The sequence below is a fragment of the Leuciscus leuciscus genome (assembly GCF_965113295.1).
Source record: "Leuciscus leuciscus genome assembly, chromosome: 8".
Classification (NCBI taxonomy): Eukaryota; Metazoa; Chordata; class Actinopteri; order Cypriniformes; family Leuciscidae; genus Leuciscus; species Leuciscus leuciscus.
Genome location: NC_138732.1, coordinates 9087669 through 9109547, shown reverse-complemented (window position 1 = coordinate 9109547; position 21879 = coordinate 9087669). Strand labels below are relative to the sequence as shown.

At 37.5% G+C, this 21879-nt stretch overlaps 1 protein-coding gene across 3 annotated transcripts in view; it reads right to left on the bottom strand.

Moving 5' to 3' along the window:
* Positions 1–1592: 1592 nt before the first annotated feature.
* The window catches only part of ppp2r2ba (protein phosphatase 2, regulatory subunit B, beta a), a 60832-nt gene continuing 40545 nt past the window's right edge, over positions 1593–21879 (bottom strand). For all 3 annotated transcript variants that reach the window (XM_082177586.1, XM_082177585.1, XM_082177587.1), the window contains 8 exons: positions 13060–13157; positions 10965–11130; positions 10399–10511; positions 6986–7163; positions 6610–6774; positions 4107–4276; positions 3445–3536; positions 1593–3293 (listed from right to left, as the gene is read on the bottom strand). In XM_082177586.1, the coding sequence (XP_082033712.1) occupies positions 3014–3293; positions 3445–3536; positions 4107–4276; positions 6610–6774; positions 6986–7163; positions 10399–10511; positions 10965–11130; positions 13060–13157 (1262 nt within the window). In that variant the 3' untranslated portion in view covers positions 1593–3013. The remainder of the gene's footprint in view (positions 3294–3444; positions 3537–4106; positions 4277–6609; positions 6775–6985; positions 7164–10398; positions 10512–10964; positions 11131–13059; positions 13158–21879) is intronic.

Genomic DNA, 21879 nt, shown 5'->3' with positions numbered 1-21879 from the left:
TCCCGAGGCCAATTAAAATGATTTCGGGTAATAAGCACTGACGGCTACACACGGAGTCAAACTTATTGCTTCTATTGTCACTGGAAATTATGGATTTTTTATTTCCTGCTGGAGACAAAGGCTTGATGATTGCAAATGGAAATATGGAGTAGCAATATGAATGAATTTTGATGAGATTTTACCTCAGCAAAGACAAACTGATAGGCTATAATGTAGCCTATTTTAATCTACTTTGACATATTGCTTTGGTAACACTTTATAATACGTTATTAACACCTTTTATAATGTTTGCCATATTTATAGTTGTCTAGTAGTAGTAGCCTACATTAATTTCCAGTTAAGAGGACGGGAATACTTTTCAGTTTTTTAAGTAAGTGAATTTTTATTTTTACGATAGCTAGATGTTTAAATTTGAATTGTAGGCTATATGTAATAAACACATGGGCCAATATTTAAGTGCCACAAAAAATATTGAACAACGACATATGGAAAACCATAGGGTTAGGATTTGTGTCCCATTAAGTGGGCATGTTGTCACACTATGAGCGTATGTAAATGTATACATTTAATTTACTCATATTTAATTTACTCATGTGTAAATGTGGTCTTATTGTGTCCACTTTTTATCCAGCAGCTATAGGAAAAATCTGATACTGAAATTTTAATTTGGAGGACAGAATTCATAGAATTATTATAATTTATGACCGTCATTTAGTGTAATTTGACTTTTGACTCAACCAAAAATTGGGATTAGCTAGCCTCCCTTAAAGCCTTTTTATTAAATGTGTAATCATTTGTATGCATAACTAAGAATCAATTAAGAATTATATAATAATTAATATTTGTTAGTGTTATTATCAATGAAAGTTATTATGAAGTGTTATTAGTATTCTATGAATCCAACAACCTTGCATATTAACTCAAAATACTATATTTATGCCTACATCAATTATTTAATTTATTATTATTATTATTTTACTAATTGCAACTGTAAAATCATAAATGAATGTGGAATCTTCCTCTGACATAAGCTTTCAGATTTTTTTGTGTCTTAAATTTGTGTAGGATTGCAGTGAAAGTAGCCTAGTTGTCCGTCCCTAATATGTTGCCAAATATATTCAGTAACACTTTATTTTACAGTGTCCTTGTTACATATGTTACATGTATACTTACCATAGTAATAACAGTAGGCCTAAATTTTGCATAATTGCATGCAACTAACCCTCATCCAAACCCTAGTCTTACCCTAACCCTATAGTAACATGTTAATTAAAATTACTCAGTGCTTAGATATATAGGCTAATTAAACCGTAACAAAAACACCTAAAATAAAGTGTAACCAAAATTAGTTTTGTGCTCTGCAGAGGAAAGAAAGTCATGGGTTTGGAACAACGTGGGTGAGTACATTGCACAATTATTAATTCTGTGAATTTGATTGATAGGGAACATGTGTGTCTCTTAAACTGTCACATGATTGCACAATTATTAATTCTTTGAATTTGATTGATAGGGAACATGTGTGTCTCTTAAACTGTCACATGAGGGCGCCATTGTTTAATGCACGTGTGGTGAAAAGCAGAGCAGGAAACAGCTTTATTTCAACTTCCTTTTCGTTTCTTTTTATTTCAACGAATTCCATTAAGCATAAAGACTGCATGGCAAATAATTGGATGTAGATACATTCTGAGCTATAAAACTTTGTTTCATTAAGAAGTTTACAACTGAAGTTTTATTCTTCAGAAGAGAACATTACTGGTTTATTTGTACATAATAAAATTCCCTGATATCATTTAACCTTCACGTCATGTATAGGCTACATCATGATACCGGCATTCCTGTCATCCTCAGGCCAAAGTGACGTAATTGAATGATGATGTTTTAACAGTCTCAGACAGATGCAGCGGAAACCATGTAAAAAAAAAAAAAGGACATCTGATTGTTACAGGTTCATTTGATGGTGCGGAACATATATTTTCTTCATTGGCTCATTATAGATGACATGTTGCATGCAATACGGTAATACTTTTCACCCAGCACGGCACTGAAGAATAAAAAAAAACAGGGTATACTGTAAAGTTATGAGCATACTGAGATAAAGTGGAGACTATAATGCAGAATTCAAGTACTTCAATTCTGTGTACTGTAAAATCATGTCGCTGCAATTCTTTCCCCTTCTTACACAAAGCTATTCTTCACATTTCTTGTAAAAACATTCACACTTCACAACCCAAATACCACCCTTCCGAAAACCCTCCCACCCGCCACCCGTCTGCCGCCCCAGTACCCACATACGAAAAGAAGGCACCACAGCTTATTAATGGTTACATCAAAATAAGAGGACAACATGGCATGACAAAACATAACCAATGGGATTGACTTTTAATTCAGAGCTCCATTCAAGAGGGCCAATCAGGACACTAAATGCTGTGATTCCATCCACAGATTGTTTGTCTCAACACTACAATCAGCGCAGTGTCACATTCTTAGTCTGTTACGGACCAGTCAGACACTTCGGAGGAAGTTGGAGGGCATTGTGTTTTAAGGGAAACGAAAATCCATTGTTTTTTGTAAGTAAAGGCACCCCTTTGATTCTGATGTCAGCGGAGGCCCGTCTTATTCACGGTTTGTTTTTGCCTTATTAAAGATTCTTCATAGCATTTGCAATGAAAATGCACATTTGTCCAGATTTAGGACATGTCAGGTATTTCCTTCCAGCAGAGAAATGAATAAATACGATAAATAAACAAAGAGTTTGTGGAAGAGGAAATGCAGATACTTAATAGCGGAAGAATGATTGTGCAGGGCAGGATGCTTCTTGTTCGAAAGTCTGGCCGCATCCTTGCACAACATGGCCTTCTTATCCAGCGTCATCTGTTCATACTTCTCCCCACATCATACATAGGTAACTTCATGTTTCTCATCACAAAACACACCCTGCAATATCCTGCAAGGGCTACAGCTTTTTCCCTCTTTCTCTCTCTGTCCAGGAACATGTGGAGGTGGTACAGTTGTGCTAGTTGACCTTATCCTGGAATATGTAAAGGTTATTGGTGGCTGCCACAGCGATGATGTTCTCATAAGGATGCCAGGCGGTGTGGAGAATTTTCTTGCTGAAGTCCAGGCTGTCCACACTGATTTCATCTTTGCGGCGCTTTCCGCCCACACACACCTTACGAGGTTTCAGGATTGCCCGAGGCTTGCTGTTCTCTCGGGACGCCTCCAGTGTCACATCACGCTTCGTATTTCGGTCGAACATTCGGAAGAAGTTGTTGTAGGAACCAGTCATTATCACGCTGGAAATAGAACAAAATGACAAATTTATTTTAATTAGAGACAGTGTATTTTATCTTTTGAATACTGTAGCTCTGCACTGATTTTCCATTCACAATAAGACCAGCATGTGTAGCAAAGTGAATATTTAATACAGCTGTGTAAAACACTGACCTGTCGGATCCATTCCAAACACATTCAAATTTGTCGAAGATGCAGTCATTCTCGTACAGCGAGCAGAGCTTACTTCTTAGGTAATCATGAACCTGGTGGAGGAAACGATGACCATTTTTGTGCAAGTCTGACTTAATTTAGTAAACACTGGTTATAAAAAAATTCTTCTCTTTTTAGACAATGTGTGATTTTTAAAGACCCCATGATATTGTTGTCTTATATTCCAGTCCATTGGTGGAAGATGTCGTCCTTTGTGCCTAACTGGCCGATACATTAAGTAAATTAAGCCACCAAAGTAGTACATTTAGAGAAACCAAAGATGAAGCGTGATTTGCTACTTGCTATTGCTGAATGGAGGTAGGTGGATTTTATAATTTGGGGGAGATGACCTTCTCATTCTAGAGGGCATTTTATTAGGCAACATTTGTGTAGTGAAAGATGAGGCATCACTTTTGGTCTGTTTTCCTGACTGTAAATTTTAAATGTTTATGTATACTAAAAGATTTGATTTGTCTTCTTTTAGGAGCATGCAAGCATATAGATGACCTCAAAGCTACCAGACATGGATTAAAAGCCAGAAAAGCCAAGTTTGACTTCATGGGGCCCTTAAAATTGGGCATTAGTCAATACTTTGTTAAATGCAATGAAATGAAGTGCCTTACCTGATAGGTTTCCAGTGGTTTGCTCTCCATGTTCAGATCCCAGACCTTTACTGTCAGGTAGTCACGTGTCATCAGGTACCGCCCACTGTGGCTAAATTTAACGTCCGAGATGGAGGAGATGATTTCAGAGAAAAAGGAACGATTGCTTGGGTCTTCTGGCTCCTCAAAAACTAGATGAGAAATAAAATAAAGAAACACTTTAAAGCGAGGATATCCTGTCCACACTGAATATCCCATCTCGCTCAGAAATATGTCACATTAAAGAAGTAAAATAGATTGCGAGTGCTGTTTCATGTTGGCTTTAATAACAAGCGACTGGCCAAGGAAAGTTTTTCTGAATGAGTTTCACCAATTGCTGCATAACACATCATAAATCTGCCGGCTCGCCTGGGAAATAATACACCTGTCAGAGAAGAGAAACAGATATTTATCATCCACTATCGATTATCCCCTCACTGTTTTGTTGACTTAGTTGTGGATTATCCTGTGATGTGTCGGCAGGCATCTACACAGCGGATGAAAAAACATGGGCGGAGGGGGAGGAAACAGATCAATGCTTGCGGGGATATTTGGGCACTGGTGGACTGCAGGTGTTTGTCATGAGTGTGCCTTGTCACATTGTGAGCCTGTCCACCTGCAGTCTTGCTGGGTGTCATTCAGAGGGGGCTAATGAGTCCTCTGGGGAGTGATATGAGGGGATACGACCCTCCGCCCAGACTCGGAGCCCTGCTGGGCTTGGTTAGCATCCCCCGCCTGCCACCGCAGATTGATTTTTAAGAATATTCTCTGGGATGTCTGGAAGATTTATTAGTGTGGATGGAAGGAGCAGCACACACTATGCGATAGAGAAGACATTGAGGAGGTCTTTCCTGAGGCAAACTGGCAGATCTGCCTGCTGTGAGGTCATGTACCAGGGAAAACATTGACAGATGTGTGTATAATTTAGGTCAGCGTGGTTCTGGAGATACAAACCAAGGCAGCTAAAACTCAAGCCCTCACAGTTGTTACCCCCTCCAGCAAATCTGGCCTTTTAAAATTCAGCAGCAGTATCTAAATGTCTATTCAACAGGATGCGAACGCATGGACCAGTAAGCACGTCGATAAAACCAAGGAAATGACCGAATTCTTAGAGCGGTGAGAAAACTCCGATTTCATTGATTTTTATGCCAAGCTTAAATGTCAATGCATTCAATCTGATCATCAAATGCACATGGATGTTTCCCACCTTAAAACTGGAGACCCGAGCATCTATGACTTAAGAAATGGAAATCTGTCAATTTGTGGTTATCAATCCAGCCATGTGCAGCCAAAGGGGATGCCACTGTATACCATCAGTATAGGTTCATCAGTCTGCATTGTGTCCAATCCCCAAATGAAATTAGCCAGTTAAGCTCAAGGAGACGCAATCATATTAAAAATTTGCATAATCCTCACCTCCAACGCCCTCGCCCTAGGTGGAAGAGAGGCTAATCCCTGTCATGGCGTATGTACTGGCTGTGCTCTCTAGAGACAACAGTGTTTCTAGAGCTGTACTGCCCCATAAATATGTAATATTATAATAAATGTTGGTAGAATAAAGTAAGCACTCATTTAAACTGGGACAAAAATGTCTGCAACATGTTAAGGACCTCAGAGAAGCTTTAGTATTGGTGTTTGCTGTTACCTACCAATTGGAGATTTGTTCAAATCCCTCATCCTAAGTATTAAATGTCGGTGCATAACTCATTCCGCACCATTTGTGTAAGAGACGTGAATGGTACTATAAATCCTACAGTATGGTGATTAGATGTGTGCTACCGCTTTTCTAAGCAATCAGCCCTTTCAGCAATCAGCAATCTCAATTGTCTACAAAGTCTGAGATTTCAATATAAACTCAAACATTTCTCATCAAATTCCATAATGCAAATGACCTGATCTAAGCTATTCACATTCATTTTTATAAGTGTACACTATCGTTCAAAAGTTTGGGGTTGGTAAGATTTTTAAAATCTCTTTTTTTAAGTATCTTATGCCCACCAAGGCTGCATTTATTTGATCATAAACACAGTAATATTGTGAAATGTTATTACAATAGAATAAAAACGTTCTATTTGAATATATTTTATAATGTAATTTAACTTCCATTTTATTACTGATATTTTGCGCCAAGGAACACATGGGATGGAAACGCTGCTTTATTCGCAAAATTTGGCGCATAAGTTAAATTCGCAACTTTGGATGGAAACATAGGTAGTGTCACATGATCCTTCAGAAATCATTACAAAATGCTAATTGGTGCTCAAGAAACATTTCTTATCAATATTGGAAACAGTTGTGCTGCTTAATATCCCCCCCCCCCCCACTGTAAATGTTGTTGTTGTCACTTTTAATGCATCCTTGCAGAATAAAATTATTAATTTCTTTTAAAAAATAAATCTTTCCGACCCCAAACTTTTGAATGATAGTTATTTCAACACTTGTCTCATTAATGTCTTTTTTCCCCTTTAGGGTTGCACTGACTCACATTTCGAGTGGTTGTCACAGAGCGCTGCTGCCCTCATGTCACACAGACGTATGGAGCCTTTACTGCTACTGTAGACGAAGGTGTTGCACTGGTGTGGGTGAAACTCTGCTGCCGTTATCACCTCCGTCAACTCCTCCATGTTTGCTGGCTTAATGTCTACAATGTCTGAAAAAGCAGCTCAGGAAAACTTGCAGGTCTAGTAGTAGCAGCACAATAAATCATAAATAATAGTCATGTGGGAAACCGGCAAATGGGGGAAAAGACCAATTTAGGTTGACAACTAAGCGGTTTACAATTGTGCTGGGCCTAGTCCTGAAGGTAAACCTTCTTTTTCAAAAACATGTTTCTGTCAACTTTAATGACATACAAAGGATACTGAAGCTTCTGTTTGTGATCTCCAGGTTCCACAGGTTGATCCTCAAGTCATCGGTGGACATGAAGGTCTCGTAGTCACTGTTGACAGAGATGGAGTTGATGTGGTACGTGTGCGCATTGGAAAACACTCTCCGGGGCATGGCCTCAACCATGAGGTCCATGGGCTGCAGTACTGGCACCTGAAGAAATGAAAAGACAGAAAAAAATGTCAGAATCTGCTGTAACAATTCATGACAACAAGTCATCCTTTTTTCAAAGATTGTTGGTCATGTGACCACTAGTTGGTTTATCTTCTTGTATTTCATCAGCAAGAACTGGGACATAAATAATAAACCACAAGTCTATTTAAAGAACGCTGAATTGAACAGCAGGTCAGAACAGGGAGACAGTTTAGCTTATTTTAATATTCTAGTTTAAAAGACCCAATGAACCCAAGCTTTATGGATATTTGCATTAGCTTTGAGGTCATATGCTAGCACACTCCAAAAAGTTAACCAAATTAACTTCATATGCACCAAACACATTGACACATCTTGCTCTATACAAATATTTGTTCTCTCTGGAAAGAGAATGTCCTACTTCCTTTACATAATAAATTAATTTGGCTACCATTTACTTCCCTTCCCAAACATCAGTTGAAAAGAAAGTGACTAAAAAGTGTCATTGCTTTCATCCATAGTACAAGCCGTCAAGTATGATATTCGGGTCTGAAATGCAAACTAAAGGCTATTGACTACATACATTAACAGAGGAATGGAACCTTAACTCATCAAAACATTTCATGGGGGTTTTAATAATTGGTAGAACTAATTAAAAATGCATGATTAACCTTTTTTAGAGTTCTATTTTGCTCTCGCATCTAAGTGGGGCTAATGACCATTATGATGGTGCTCAATGTGCGTTTGGCATTTGTGAGCTGGAACCATCCGGCGGGACACATTTATAAGAGTCCGCTGTATTGCACTTCCTGCTGTTAGCCGGTGCCCAGAACAGCACCAGCTCTCCACACTGCAGGTCCTAATTGCAGTATGCAGATGTGGGCTGTTTAACTGACGCTGATGTTTAGAGGCAGCATATGTCATCCCAAAAGAGAGTCACTCATTACCACATCACCTCTGCCTTGAGTGAGACGCATTCAAATCAGTCCTTAGCTCTGAAATTACCCTTCAGTTTTTTGGACCACCATTATAATGTTGCATTCAAATGCAGAGCTAAATGATTATGTGGTATAGCTTTTAGAGAGGAACGTGTATATCAGGATGGTTTGATTTAGCTGTGCACGCCTAAGTGCATAAATTAGCATTTCATGCGCTGTTTGTTTGACACGCTGACAGATTTATGTGTCATTCTTTTATTATTATCAGTCTCAGCATAACACGGCACATCCATGGACCACCCACGGTTTATTCGCTGACCATCTGATGCATATTTTCATGAGTAAGGGTTCAATATCTTGGATTTGTCCACTAGTCAATGGATTTGCCAGGTTATCATCAACTCTTTGAAAGAGGAGGCACTTAAATCAGATGAGCAGAACCATTATGCCAGATAACAACGCTTCAAGAACCGTATGTTCTTCAGTAGTTATCGAGCGGAAAAAAGAAATATACATTTTCATCTTAATTGTATGTTTGTTTAAGCGATATAATTAGATTAGATTGTTTAAATATAATATTAGAGTTACAATTATTTTAAGCCATGGAAGTTTGCTAAATGGTTGAGAACCACCGCTTTAAAACAACATTAACTGCCAGTTAGATGATAGTGGGTGATTTTTAGCCAGAATAAGTTGGAAACATGCCATTAGTCATAAGTCTTGCGCTACAGGAATTTGTCCTTTTCTTTATGTATAAAATAACTGGGAATCTAAGGAGATCCCTCTGTATCTAATGTCTCCTGAGAGAGCCAGAAGTTCAAAGAGCAAATGGATCACGCAGGAGAAAAGGAGAGAGTGAAAGACCATGGTAAAGATAATAAAACATGTTTATTATCTACCGCTAAGACAGGCAGGGTGGGGGGGTGGGGGGATTGGCCAACACCTAGCTTTCCGTTTTTATGGCACAGACAGCATTAGTAGGTCAAATAGCACAAGAATCCATTTTGATTTGCTGTATTGTTATAAAAGGTCAGGTAACCGCTGGCTTTAAATGGCACGGCAGTCACACCTTGTATCACGTCACCTCATGGATTGTAGAAACCAGTCCATTGCGAACCTTAGGGGTAAAATCGCATACTGAGACAGGAGTAAGATCACAGCGCTGGCAATGGTGACTGCCAGAACACATGACATGTGTGTCTCATCCTTCCCCTCCTCCCTCACTACCGGAGCTCCATGATAAATCCGTCTCCGCATCTCCACCGCACATACATTTCACGGTCCAAATGGGATTGCCGCCCGCTCCATGCCATCACCCCGGTGTCAGGCTAATCTTCTGCCCGGACAGACAATGGTGGAGGAGTGGAGTGCTTTAATCCATTAGGCCATGGAGCAGAAAACAGACACCGCACCAAACATTAATGGCTACTCGGAGTCGCGCCCTCTTTGTATCTGTATTCAATTTGGAGGGATGAGTGGAGAACGAGTGAGAAGGAGAGCAGAGGGAGGAATGATTGTGAGCCCCTTCACTGCACATTATCATCTCTCTTTGTCCTTGCTGTTTGATTATGAATGAATGGCTTTTGGTCGCTGACAGCTCATCGTTTGTCAGCTTCATGTGAGAATTTGAGCGAACAGCAGCGACTCCTCAAAGCGTTAATGAGAACATGCACCAGAAGATTTATAATAAACCTCTGACTTCTTGGTACAGGATTCGGTGGAAGATGAAATGTAACTGTTCAGCTATGTGCCATTCCAGCTAAAAAACAGATTCTACAAGAGCTAACTATAGATTTCATCATACATTACTGTCAGCTAAACTGCTGAAATACTTAGACACGGACTGTAGGAGTGCATCTTAAGAAACCTTTGAAGAACATGTCCGAGTCATGTTAAATTTTAAAATCAAAAGAAATAAATAAGATATTATATCATGCTTAAAGAAAATGAAGCCTATTTTAAAGACCATTGGTGGTGGTTGAGGAGATTCCCCCTTCCATGTAAAGCGCTTTGAGTACCCAGAAAAGCACTATATAAATGTAACGAATTATTAATAAATTAATATTTTCTGTATTTTCATGACAATTAAGGACATTCTCATTACTGTAATGGATGAAATTTAAATAAATTATGAATTATATGAAAATAATGTTACTTAAATAGGCTTCATATTTTTTATGTAAAATATATTTTCTTTATTTTCTTCTTCTTTATTTTTGTCAGAATCATCCTAAGGTGTTCTGACATATCTAATGAACAAATATAACACATTTTGAGTATCCACGTTTTGCAGGTGGTGTTAATACAAGCATGCTGACCCGTAATGAGGTGATGGTGGACGGGTCTCGGATTCTTCCATCTTCATCCTTTAGGTTATATCCCTCCGGTCTCTTATCCCTCTCGCTGATCTTCCACAGTTTCACAGTTTTATCTGAAAATAAACAGTTACACACAGCTTCAATATACCATTTGGAGGGAGCGAGACATGATAAAAGGAGGAGAGATTAAGAGAGAGAAGAAAATAAAAAGGTGGGCAGTGAGAAATTTAACAGTCTGTGGGACACAATCTGGCACATGGCTGGAAAATATCCAGCACCAACTGAGTATATAAACCGTAGCCATACCATCTGAACATGGGGAGATGTCTGATGTCATTGGAAGACTTTACTGTTCCTGACTGTTCCAACAATCTTTTGTTAAAATGGCAGCAGTTATTAAAATTAAATATTGTTGTTTAGACTTCACTGGCTGTCAAATATCTTCTTTTGTGTTCCACACAAGAAAGTCAGTCATACAGGTTTGGAACAATGTGAGGATGAGTAAACGATAGCAGAACGCTTATTTTGGGGGAACTATCCCTGTAAAGATCTCAAACGTCACTCACCATTGGTGGAGAGCAGGAAGTAGGCAGCGTTCTGCTGAGGCAGCCAGCGTATCTTATTGATCTTCTCCTCGATCTCTAAACTCTTCAGGTAGTCAAACTCCGGCTCGTGACTCTGAAACGTGCTGTAAACATTATACTCCCCACGTCTGTGAGGCTGGTTCTTGCTCTGTGGGTGAGAAGAGAGAGATTTCATCTATCTAGGACGAGGTGGTTCGTTCAGTTGCAAAGACCAACATAGCTCATTACTATCATTTGTTTTGTTATGGTAATGTAGGCATTAAATATGGGAGGAGATCTGCAGCACTCTGCAGAATGACTAAATTCTTAACAGAAAACATAAACTAATTAGCTGAAATTATATAATAAATGAACTTGGAAGAGACAGAGGATTTGGAACTTTGTTAATAATGAGCATTGAGATTAATGGAAATCTACAGGGCTTTCCGCCTGTGAATATCACATAATGTGCTGCTGATTCTGTTAACGGTTAATTGCAGGTTTCCTGGTCACAGTTGGACTATTACATTTAATGCATTCGCAATCAATGACAGCATGGAAATAAGGAAGTTTTCACAATGGGAACCATCAAAATCAATAATTGTGAAAACCACTCATGCAGTTAAATTAAAGTAAACAGAGAACAGTCCCTCTCTAGAGGGGGTTATAACAATCTGTGTGTGTGTGTGTGTGTGTGTGTGTGTGTGTGTGTGTGTGTGTGTGTGTGTGTGTGTGTGTGTGTGTGTGTGTGTGTGTGTGTGTGTGTGTGTGTGTGTGTGTGTGTGTGTGTGTGTGTGTGTGTACTAGCGTTTTGGGCATGTTCATATGTGTCTGGATTTGCTGATAGCATGCCATCTATTCTACAGGCAGAATGAACTGAACTGAAAAGAAAAGCCCTCCTTCAGTGTTGAGGAGTACCTAATAGTTGTGACAGTAGTTTAGTAGTGACTGTTTTCCAATAACAAGCTACTTTTTCCAATGAGTATCAGTGTACCTCGACCAAACATTCATTTGCTCTTTTAATGTCTCATTGTATTATGCACACAGCTTTACGTAACCTAAACGACTAACCCTCTCAGTGAATCTGGTTCATTTGGACAGTTTATTTGAATGAATAAATAGAAGTTTCACTGATTTGGCATTTTAGGCCTTTTAGAGCTAAATATTTACAATGAACTTGTCATTGAAGTTGTTTTTAAAATGTGAATCAAATAGCTAAATCAATAACCTCCCATACTAGTTTAGGATGAATTTAATGCAGATTTTTAGTAATAGAAAAATATGCACATACAGCATAGATATAAGTGTATCTATTTACCTGTATTGAAGCTTAGTTAAATTAATCTGTTATATAGCCTACTGCTGTATGTTTTTTAACTGAATTATGTGTGATTTATTTTTGTATTTTTTTCTAGTTGTGTATATAGTAGTAAATATCTGTTCAAGTTTGATGCTGTCATCCTAATTAAGGTTTTTCAAAAAAATTCTAATTGTTTTTGTCCTAAAAATACAACTCTGATTAAATTAAATATAATTGTATCATTATTTATATAAAAATATACAGTTCTCTTGTTTCCAAACAGGTTTGGTTAAGACTTCCAATATGTGAAAAAAAACAAAAAAACACTGAGATATTTCTCAATATCATCTTTTTTGTTCCACATAAGAAAGTCATACAGGTTTGGAACGACAACCGTACATGTTTGATGAAATTTTTGATCATTTTTGGGTGAACTATCCCTTTAAGTTGCTTCAGTGTACTTAGTTCCTTATAGTTAGTAGCTTGTAGTGTATCTACCCTCTAATTCTAAAGAAGCTTCCCCAAAACTATTTGCTGTTTAATGAATAAACAGGTGACGAAAGCTTCACGTCTGAGCATGTGCACCCGAGGTTTATCGAGACCTCACCTGTGTTACCATTGTGTGTCTATTGAAACCTTGTTCAAAGCCACAGGAAGTTGTGTTACAGGGTGCGACCCTGTGGTTTTTGCTCACACAGTAAGAGAAGTACAGATTAGATTGACCTGCTGAGTGCAATCCTTTTTTTAAACAGGAATGAATGGATGGATGATGTGAAAGATTTCATGGTTTCGTCTTACCTCTTGCTCCCTTTGGAAAACCACAACTCTTCCTCCCTTGTCTCCCGTGGCCAAGAGCTCTCCAGTAGAGTTGAACTCCACAGTAGAGATGATGTCAGCTGCAACACAACACAAGAGAGCCTTTATGTATACAAGACTTACCACTCTTTATAATGGATAATGTACAGTGAGCTGGTCATTATCATAAAATTAACCACAATGATTGATCTTGTATGTCACTTAAGGGGTTTATTTGGTGATTAATGACTGGCTCTATACGTTAAACTTATTTACACAGCTACATGCAATATTGATTTGAGAGTAAACTATTTTATTATGCAAGAAGAAAGAGACCATGGAGTCATATAAAACATCTAGGAAATTGGTTAATTATACAGATTAGTTTTCTAAAACATATTTAACCACAGAATGCTGCAATTGATGAATCAGAATCAAGTAAGAGAGCTGAGTAATAATAAGTTAATATGCACAAAGCCCACACTCCAGTGGCTGGAAATTATAAGTCTTTGAACAACACGCGTAATATGCAAGTGTGCAAAAAATGTCGAACCCTCCCAAATCAAATATTTCAAGTGACCGATAACATCTAAATTTTTCAATTGGCCCAAGTGAAATTCTTGTTGAAATAGTCTGTTAACATTGGCTCAATGAGAAATAATACGTCAGACTAATTGAAAAATGTAGATGTTATCGGTCACTTGAAATTTTTGACTTGGGGATGTATTTTTTTTTTACAGTGCTTGACACGCCATATGAATGTAAACATGGATTGTAAAAAGTGCTGTACAACTAAAAATGACTTATCTGGACTTGAACGTCAATGACATTTGAGAACTGCAATGAAGGAAAAGATTATCGATTTCTAACATCATAAATACGTAATTTTTTTGGTGAACTATTCCATTAAAATAATGCAGGTTGCCAGAAAAATATCAATTCATAGTAGAGTTATTCTTAGGTCTACACTATTCTTATAAAAAGATGGTATTAGGAATATATATGAAATATTCAGATATCATGGCTATTGTGTTCTGCATATCAGAATCCAATAAATGATGAGCTCTGTCGATTTTATTAATCACAGCAGAATTAAAAGGTACAGTGGTTAGCAATCATAAAATGCATTGGTTGCAAAATACAAAAAACAGCTATTAGTCCTCCATCTAAATTCGCATATGTTAAATCCACATGTGTTAAATCTGCATATGTTAAATGCCTGCCTCTCTTAACAATTTTAAGCTGTCGATACCGACTTGAAGAAATGCGTTGTGTTCTAGTGGCACACATTTGTGAGGAAAAAGGTTAAAAGAGACTTAGGAAAAGTACTGAATTTTTTGTGCTTACAAATACATAAAATAATCCCCAAAAATCATGTTTAGCAGAAGATTAAATACTTATGGAATCCCTGCATCAGACCAAAGGGCTGAAAAAAAAATCCATGCACTTAAACAGATAAAGAGAGCAAGAGCTGTCGTTCCCACAGCATGAAGAGCTCCGAGATCTCAGAAATCTCCACCCCACAGAGAGCCTACGCTCCCCTCCTCCGACTACCCTTCCTTCCATTCATTATCATCTGACACAGAAATACACAACATCCTTCACGTTCAACACTAAATCCACGGGATTCACCGCCGAGGACAGAAACTGCCTCATAATTTACATACGACAGGATTAACTCGAGACATCTAATAAATCAGTTTCTAGAAAGATTGATTTTAATGCTGGTACACAGAGAAAGATAAGCAAGTCTGTCATCTTTTCTAGGCATACAATTCAAAATGAGCGATTTTGTGATGGATTGTTTTCAACCAAATGTTTCTGAACCTCTGAATCTTAGGTTACTATTCACATCTGTAGGAGGGTTTCCTACCTTTCAGAAATCTTCTTTTATCTTCCTCTAAAAGATGCATTTGTTTGAAGGGTGATGAGCTCAAAACAGTAGATTACATGGCTTGATTATTCTGTATCGTTCTGCAAACAGACATTGCTTTCGTAGATGTTGCGTCTTCAGTGGCATCCGTTAATAATGAAAGACGAAGGGGTCGAGATGTAACAAGTAGGAAAGCGTGCTTCAAATTATTATTATTATTTTTTTATTTTTTTGAGAACCCACACACCCTCAATGAATTTATCGCTTGCTGAATTGAAAACGGGAGGAAGTGGTTGCCATGGAGACCCCTTCCATTACTGTTGTGCTACATTTGACTGGAAGACTTTGCTGTGTGTGTTAAACAGCCCGAATGCGTGGCTTACAGCGTCTGATGCCGGTCAATGGCACAGTGGGGGAGAGACTGAGAAAATTAAGTCTATTTTTGAACATGGCTGCTGAATGTTGAAATACTGCTGAAACCGTCCTGAAGTATTGCACAAATAGCTGCAGAACACTGTGATTTATTCACAATGGCACATTCTTTCTATATTTCCATGCTCATTGTGGTTTATTTAGTCTATTTTCTTTTCATTATATTGTATTATATGGATGGATACCCAAGTGAAAAATAAATATACCAAAATGTATTTTAAAATGTCTAAGTATACTACAAATACATGTACATATTTATGTAGCCTACTTAATATAAATACCCTGCAATTGTACTTTTGGTATATTAAATTGATATACCTAAAGTCTTCTATATAGATGGATAGATAGATGGATAGATAGGTGGATAGATAGATGGATAGATGGATGGATGGATGGATGGATGGATGGATAGATAGATGGATAGATAGGTGGATAGATAGATGGATAGATGGATGGATAGATGGATAGAAGGATAGATAGATGGATAGATGGATGGATAGATGGATGGATAGATGGATGGATGGATAGATGGATGGATAGGTGGATATATAGATGGATAGATCGATAGATGGATGGATAGATATGTGGATAGATAGGTGGATAGATAGATGGATAGATAGATGGATGGATGGATGGATGGATGGATGGATAGATAGATGGATGGATGGATGGATGGATGGATGGATGGATGGATAGATGGATGGATGGATGGATGGATGGATGGATGGATGGATGGATGGATGGATGGATGGATGGATGGATGGATGGATGGATGGATGGATGGATGGATGGATGGATGGATGGATGGATGGATGGATGGATGGATGGATGGATGGATGGATGGATGGATGGATGGATGGATGGATGGATAGATAGATGGATAGATAGATGGATAGATAGATGGATAGATAGATGGATGGATGGATGGATGGATGGATGGATGGATAGATAGATGGATGGATGGATGGATGGATGGATGGATGGATGGATGGATAGATAGATGGATAGATAGATGGATAGATAGATGGATAGATAGATGGATGGATGGATGGATGGATGGATGGATGGACGGACGGATGGATGGACGGACGGATAGATTATTATTATAAAATGTATTGGACAGTGTAATGTTGATTTGTTAATCTATAATTGCTTGAATATGTTTTCTCTTCAGTTTCAGTACGCTTTACAGTGCCGTCATATGGGAAGGGCGTCAGGAAAATCTTGCTGTCCTAAATGACGATGATGAAGGACTCCGACTGGGAGGATTCGGACATGGTGAGATATGTTATTTCTCAGGCACGTTACTAAATGAATGCTGCATTAATAATAGTCTAATAGTCGGCATAAGGATATGTCATTCCCTGGCGAAAATAAAGCAGATATTCAACGTCTAAAGCCCATTGATCTGGATGCTGCATTTCTTATCTTTGTTTGCACAGAAAGAGACTATGAAACCCCCTGCTTCTTGAGGGAGGGCGAGTCGAAGTCATTACAGTCAGAATAAATTGTATTCATTTACTAATTATCTTGCTGTTCTTTGTTTCTCAACAGTGAGCGGCTGTAAAAAAGACTCAACAAAGCGCCCTGAAAAGAGTTGGATGTTGCATAAGGTAATGATACAGAAGTAGCTCTGGGATACAGCAACATTTGATCAATCGTTGAGGAGCACCTGACCGTACACTCTCTGCCTGGCAATAACACAGGCCTTTCTCATTATAAACACATTAGCACACTGCAGTCTGAGACAGGGAGAAAACTGATGACAATGTTTTAATGAGTTTGCTCAATTACAGACATGCTTATTTCTCATCTTACTCTCAAGGATAAATGAGACAGCAGAGAAGGAAAGGCAAATAGAGGAACACAACAGACAGAGAGAGAGAGAGAGAGAGAGAGATGGGGGGGGGGGGGGGGGGGATGGGGGGTTGTCCTATGTTATCAAAGCATGTGTTGACTTAGAAAGAGAGAGTGATTTCATGAAAGCAATTTCAAGGCCCTGTGGTCCAGCATTCCCTTGCGTGAAACTGTTTGACAAGAAATATCCAGATAAAGAGTATTTCACTATTTGATATCCCCTGTTTAACTTGATTCAGTGGCTCTGAAGAACACTAGGGATGTGGATAAATGAAAATATTTACTCTAACTAATGTACATTTAACACAAAATAAGTTATATTTTTCTTGAAAAGTAAACCTATTTTAGGGTCATTTAGGTATTTTTTTGCATTGTGATATTATTTTCATGACAAACTCTCATTACCATAATATAAAAAAGAACTAATTGTAAACTAATAGAAGTACTTGTTTTATAGCTTTTAATTTATGCTGATTTAAAGTGAATTTTAATATATATATATATATACAATTTCTATAAAATTCTAAATTATTTTTCTATATATATATTTAAAAAAAATTATTTCTTGTTTCTGTCCTTTAGGGTTTTTTATTTTATTTGACTATTTTGAATGTCTTTATATAAGCTGCCTATGACAAATAAAGTGGGCAGTGGATTACTGAGTGCAGTTCATAAATCCTGCGGGCACCCATGTCTGCAACAGCAGGGTCAAAGGTCAGGGTCTCATATACCCAAAGTGCTTCTGGGAAAGAACAGATCTCTCTCGTGCTGTAATTTGCAGCCGCTCTCATTACTCACACACCATAAAGTGGGTTACCGTGCCAACCTGTCTAATCCCAGCAGCCCCGACAGCTCTGGAACATATATGATCATGGCTTCCCCATCACAAAGGCATCATGGGAAATATCAAAAATATAATGTTCACAATGGCATATTAGCATAGTATTTAAGCAGTATGTAGCATATAATGTGCACAGTATGTACATTTACTTTTTTTTTTTATTAACCACGATTATTTTATTTTTTTAACACTGTTTTGACTGATTGATTAAAATGCCACAAATCATATTGGATTATATGAAATTAAATGAAAATTGGATTACAAATGCAAAATAATCATGTTAATAAGCCAAGATGTCACTCGCTGAATTAAAAATGCTACTGTCTGAAATTATACATGCATTCTGTTTCACATACTATTTTCAATAAAAAAAAGAAAGCTGTATGCAGTATATTGCAGCTTCCATTCCAAACACAGCCGGGTTATAATGTCCTGCTGTTTAAAGCATGCCAAGAACATCCACAGAACAAAGTCTAATATAGTCACACTTAGCTTATATCGATCTACAAATTGATTTTCCTTGCCTTCGCACAGGCAAAATGAGAGCGAGATCAAGTTGATGCACCATATCAAGACGATAAATGCCACTATGCAGTGAAAGAGGACAGTGGGTCAACAAAGATCTGTAGGAAAAACAGCAAGTGGAATGTGTTTTAAAGTACAGCTTCTACCGCCAGCCCTCACAAACAGTCTAGATCTCATTGAGGTTTCAGCATGGCACAGCTGTCTGCAACATAAGAGAGAGGCTGGTTCATGGAAAAGTAGGTCAGTCTGAGTCTAGCGAGCCCGTCTCCGGCTACAGAACATCCAGTCATTTCCAAAAGACAAAATCAATGCTTGTTTTGAAGTTAAGCCAAAATGAAATGATTTTGTGTAAAGCCTGTGTGGAGGCATGTCTGCGTGGAATCTGCAATTATCACAGGACCTGATAGAGCACTGTGCTGTAATGCACAGTTGTACGTTCGGCATTGTCTGCGAGATTAAAGCCCTTTCGCTGAGTTCAGCGTCTCAACGGATCAGCCCGAAAGAGAAGATTACAGCTGCCTTAACCTATCAGAAGTGTTTAACATCTATTCAGAATGATAGATTGGTTAGGTGCGCAACAAGATTGTATGAGATAGATTAAACGGCTCGTACAGCCAAAAATGAAAATTCTGTCTTCATTTAATAACCTACAAAAGAGCAATATGAACATGGCATAAGAAGAAAGACATTTCAATTAAATGAAAGCAAATGGGGACTGATGGCATCAGACTCAACTGGAATAAAAGTATTCCACTAGTAGACAGACCCACATTTCATGTCAATATAAATAAATAAAAAATTCACACGCATACATAAATATATATATAACTGGGTAGACACCAGAATACACCAGGTTTTGCCATATATATATATATATATACATATGGTTTCTCACACAAAAGGTAATTTATGGATTCAGAACTCTTAATATTTAAAAAGATGTTTTAAATTTTTTGTTATAGTACTAGAAGTATAAATAAAATCTACACTACCGTTCAAAAGTTTGGGGTCGGTAAGATTTGTTCATGTTTCATGTTTTTTCATGTTTTCATGCTGAAGTCTCTCATGCTCACCAAGAAATTAATAAATCTTAAGTATTCATTTATTTTAAAAAATGAACCCAAACTTTTAAAAGGTAGTGTATATAAAAAATTAAGTATATAGTTTTATAAATTAAATAATATTATTATGAATTCATGTAGCCTAATCATTGATTTTCATTCATGTTTTTGGTTTTATGTATGGAGGAAAGTCCTACAAAATTGATAATCATTGAGGGCATGTTAAAAAATTACAGAATTTTCATTTTTGCATGTACTATTTCTATTGTTCAACATGCACACTGAACTTCCCAGGCAAATTAAAGTTCGGTATGCAAGACTAGTCAAGTGTGCCCAGATCTGCCTTTATAATTAAATGTTCATGGATCTGTGTCTAGAAAATTCCCCATATTCCCTTGTCCATGCACTGTTGCCTTGTTATTTAGACTATAGATTTGACTCCTGGCCAAAGATGCGTAGAATGTTCCCAACAGGGTTCTGTTGTAAAAAAGCAATCGTATACCGTACAGTCATAATCACTTAGATTCAATTAATAGCAGAGACTAAACACAGGCAGTTTTTGATGTACCTTCTTTTTCTTTTGATTGTTCAACATGAAAATCAATTCATATTGATTGATGAATCTATACTTTACAGCCAGAATAGCAAACAAAATAAAACAGGCAGTACACTGTGCCTGCTGTTTTGTTAGCGTGCCTGGATTGCATCGACTTGCTTTAAGTCAATGTCTGGCGGTTTCAAAGCCAGTGGAATAAAGACTTGCATTTGGCCCGCTGCTAAATGATGCAGGTCTGGACCAATTTCACCAGACATGGGTGTGATTTGAGCGGGTTATAATAAGCTTGACCACCTGCTGATCGACAACAATGTCAATGACTCTCTGATACACACAGTCATAGCACTGCCTGCATCCAACCACAGCAGAGAGACTGCGCCCACAAAAAAAAAAAAAAGCTAATTAACCTTATTTCTTGGAAAAATGCCCTGTGGAAATGGGAGAGAGGTGGCGTAGGCCTCCAGGGAATGGGAGGGGTGGGTGAATATGTGTTGTGAGTGTGTCGGAGAGAAAGGCCGCATGTAGGGGGTTGAACTTCAAGCGGAGGAAACTGGTTTGAATTTCACACGTCATTAACAGATACATAATTTAACTACAGATGTGGAGAACTGAAGCTATAGGACACCACGGAGACCATAAGAAAAGAGACAGACTGCGTGTGTGTTTATTGTACCTCATTTACATTTAGTGCTTCTTTCCTTATTACCAGGATACTAAAAAGGAGTACATTGGGATAGTAAAATTTAAAAGGATAAATTAGCTCTGGCCCAAAACCTAGTGAGCGGACAGTCTCTTATGCTCACCAAGGCTGCATTTATTTGATTAAAAATATAGTAAAAACAGTAATAATGTGAAATATTATTATATATTTTTTAAATAGATTTGAATACATTTTATAATGTAATTTATTCCTGTGATCAGTACTCTAGTCTTCACTGTCACATTTTCCTTCAGAAATAAATATAATATGCTGGTTTGGTGCAGAAAAAACATTTCTTATTATTATCAGTATCAATATTAAAAAGTTTTTTTTTTGTGTGTGTGTGTGGAAACCCTGATACACTTTTTCAGGATTCTTTGAGGAATGGAAAGTTAAAAAGGACAGCATTTATTTGAAACAAAAGTATTTTGAAACATTGTCTTTACTGTCACTTTTGATCAATTTAATGTGATTTGTTGAATAAAAGTATTAATTTCTTTCAAAAAAATAAATAAAATCGTACTCATCCCAAATTTTTAAATGGTACGGTATATAGGTTTAGCTTTTTATGTTTTGTTTGCTATGCACTGCAATGAACTTTGCATATAGTCACCCAATGGTGGAGAAAGCGGGAGAAATGCAGACTATATTTATGCTTCTATATCATACCTTAAAATACTGAAACAAAATCAGATAATTCTAAATATAAAATGATTATTTTACTCTATAGTTTTGTGCACTATCTACCTTTATGCACAATAAAATACAGCGCTATTAGCTCGGCAACATGCAACAACAATGTAATACAACACGAGTTGTAGTCTCTAGCTTATATTTTTGTTATAATTGCTATTGTAACTTTTCTAAGGCTGTCAACTTACAGATGATTCTTAAGTCATTCTTTAGTTGATGAGTTTAACTTTCTCCTCATGTTTCATTGACTACATCCCTCAATAAAACCCTCAATCCGAGTTTGAC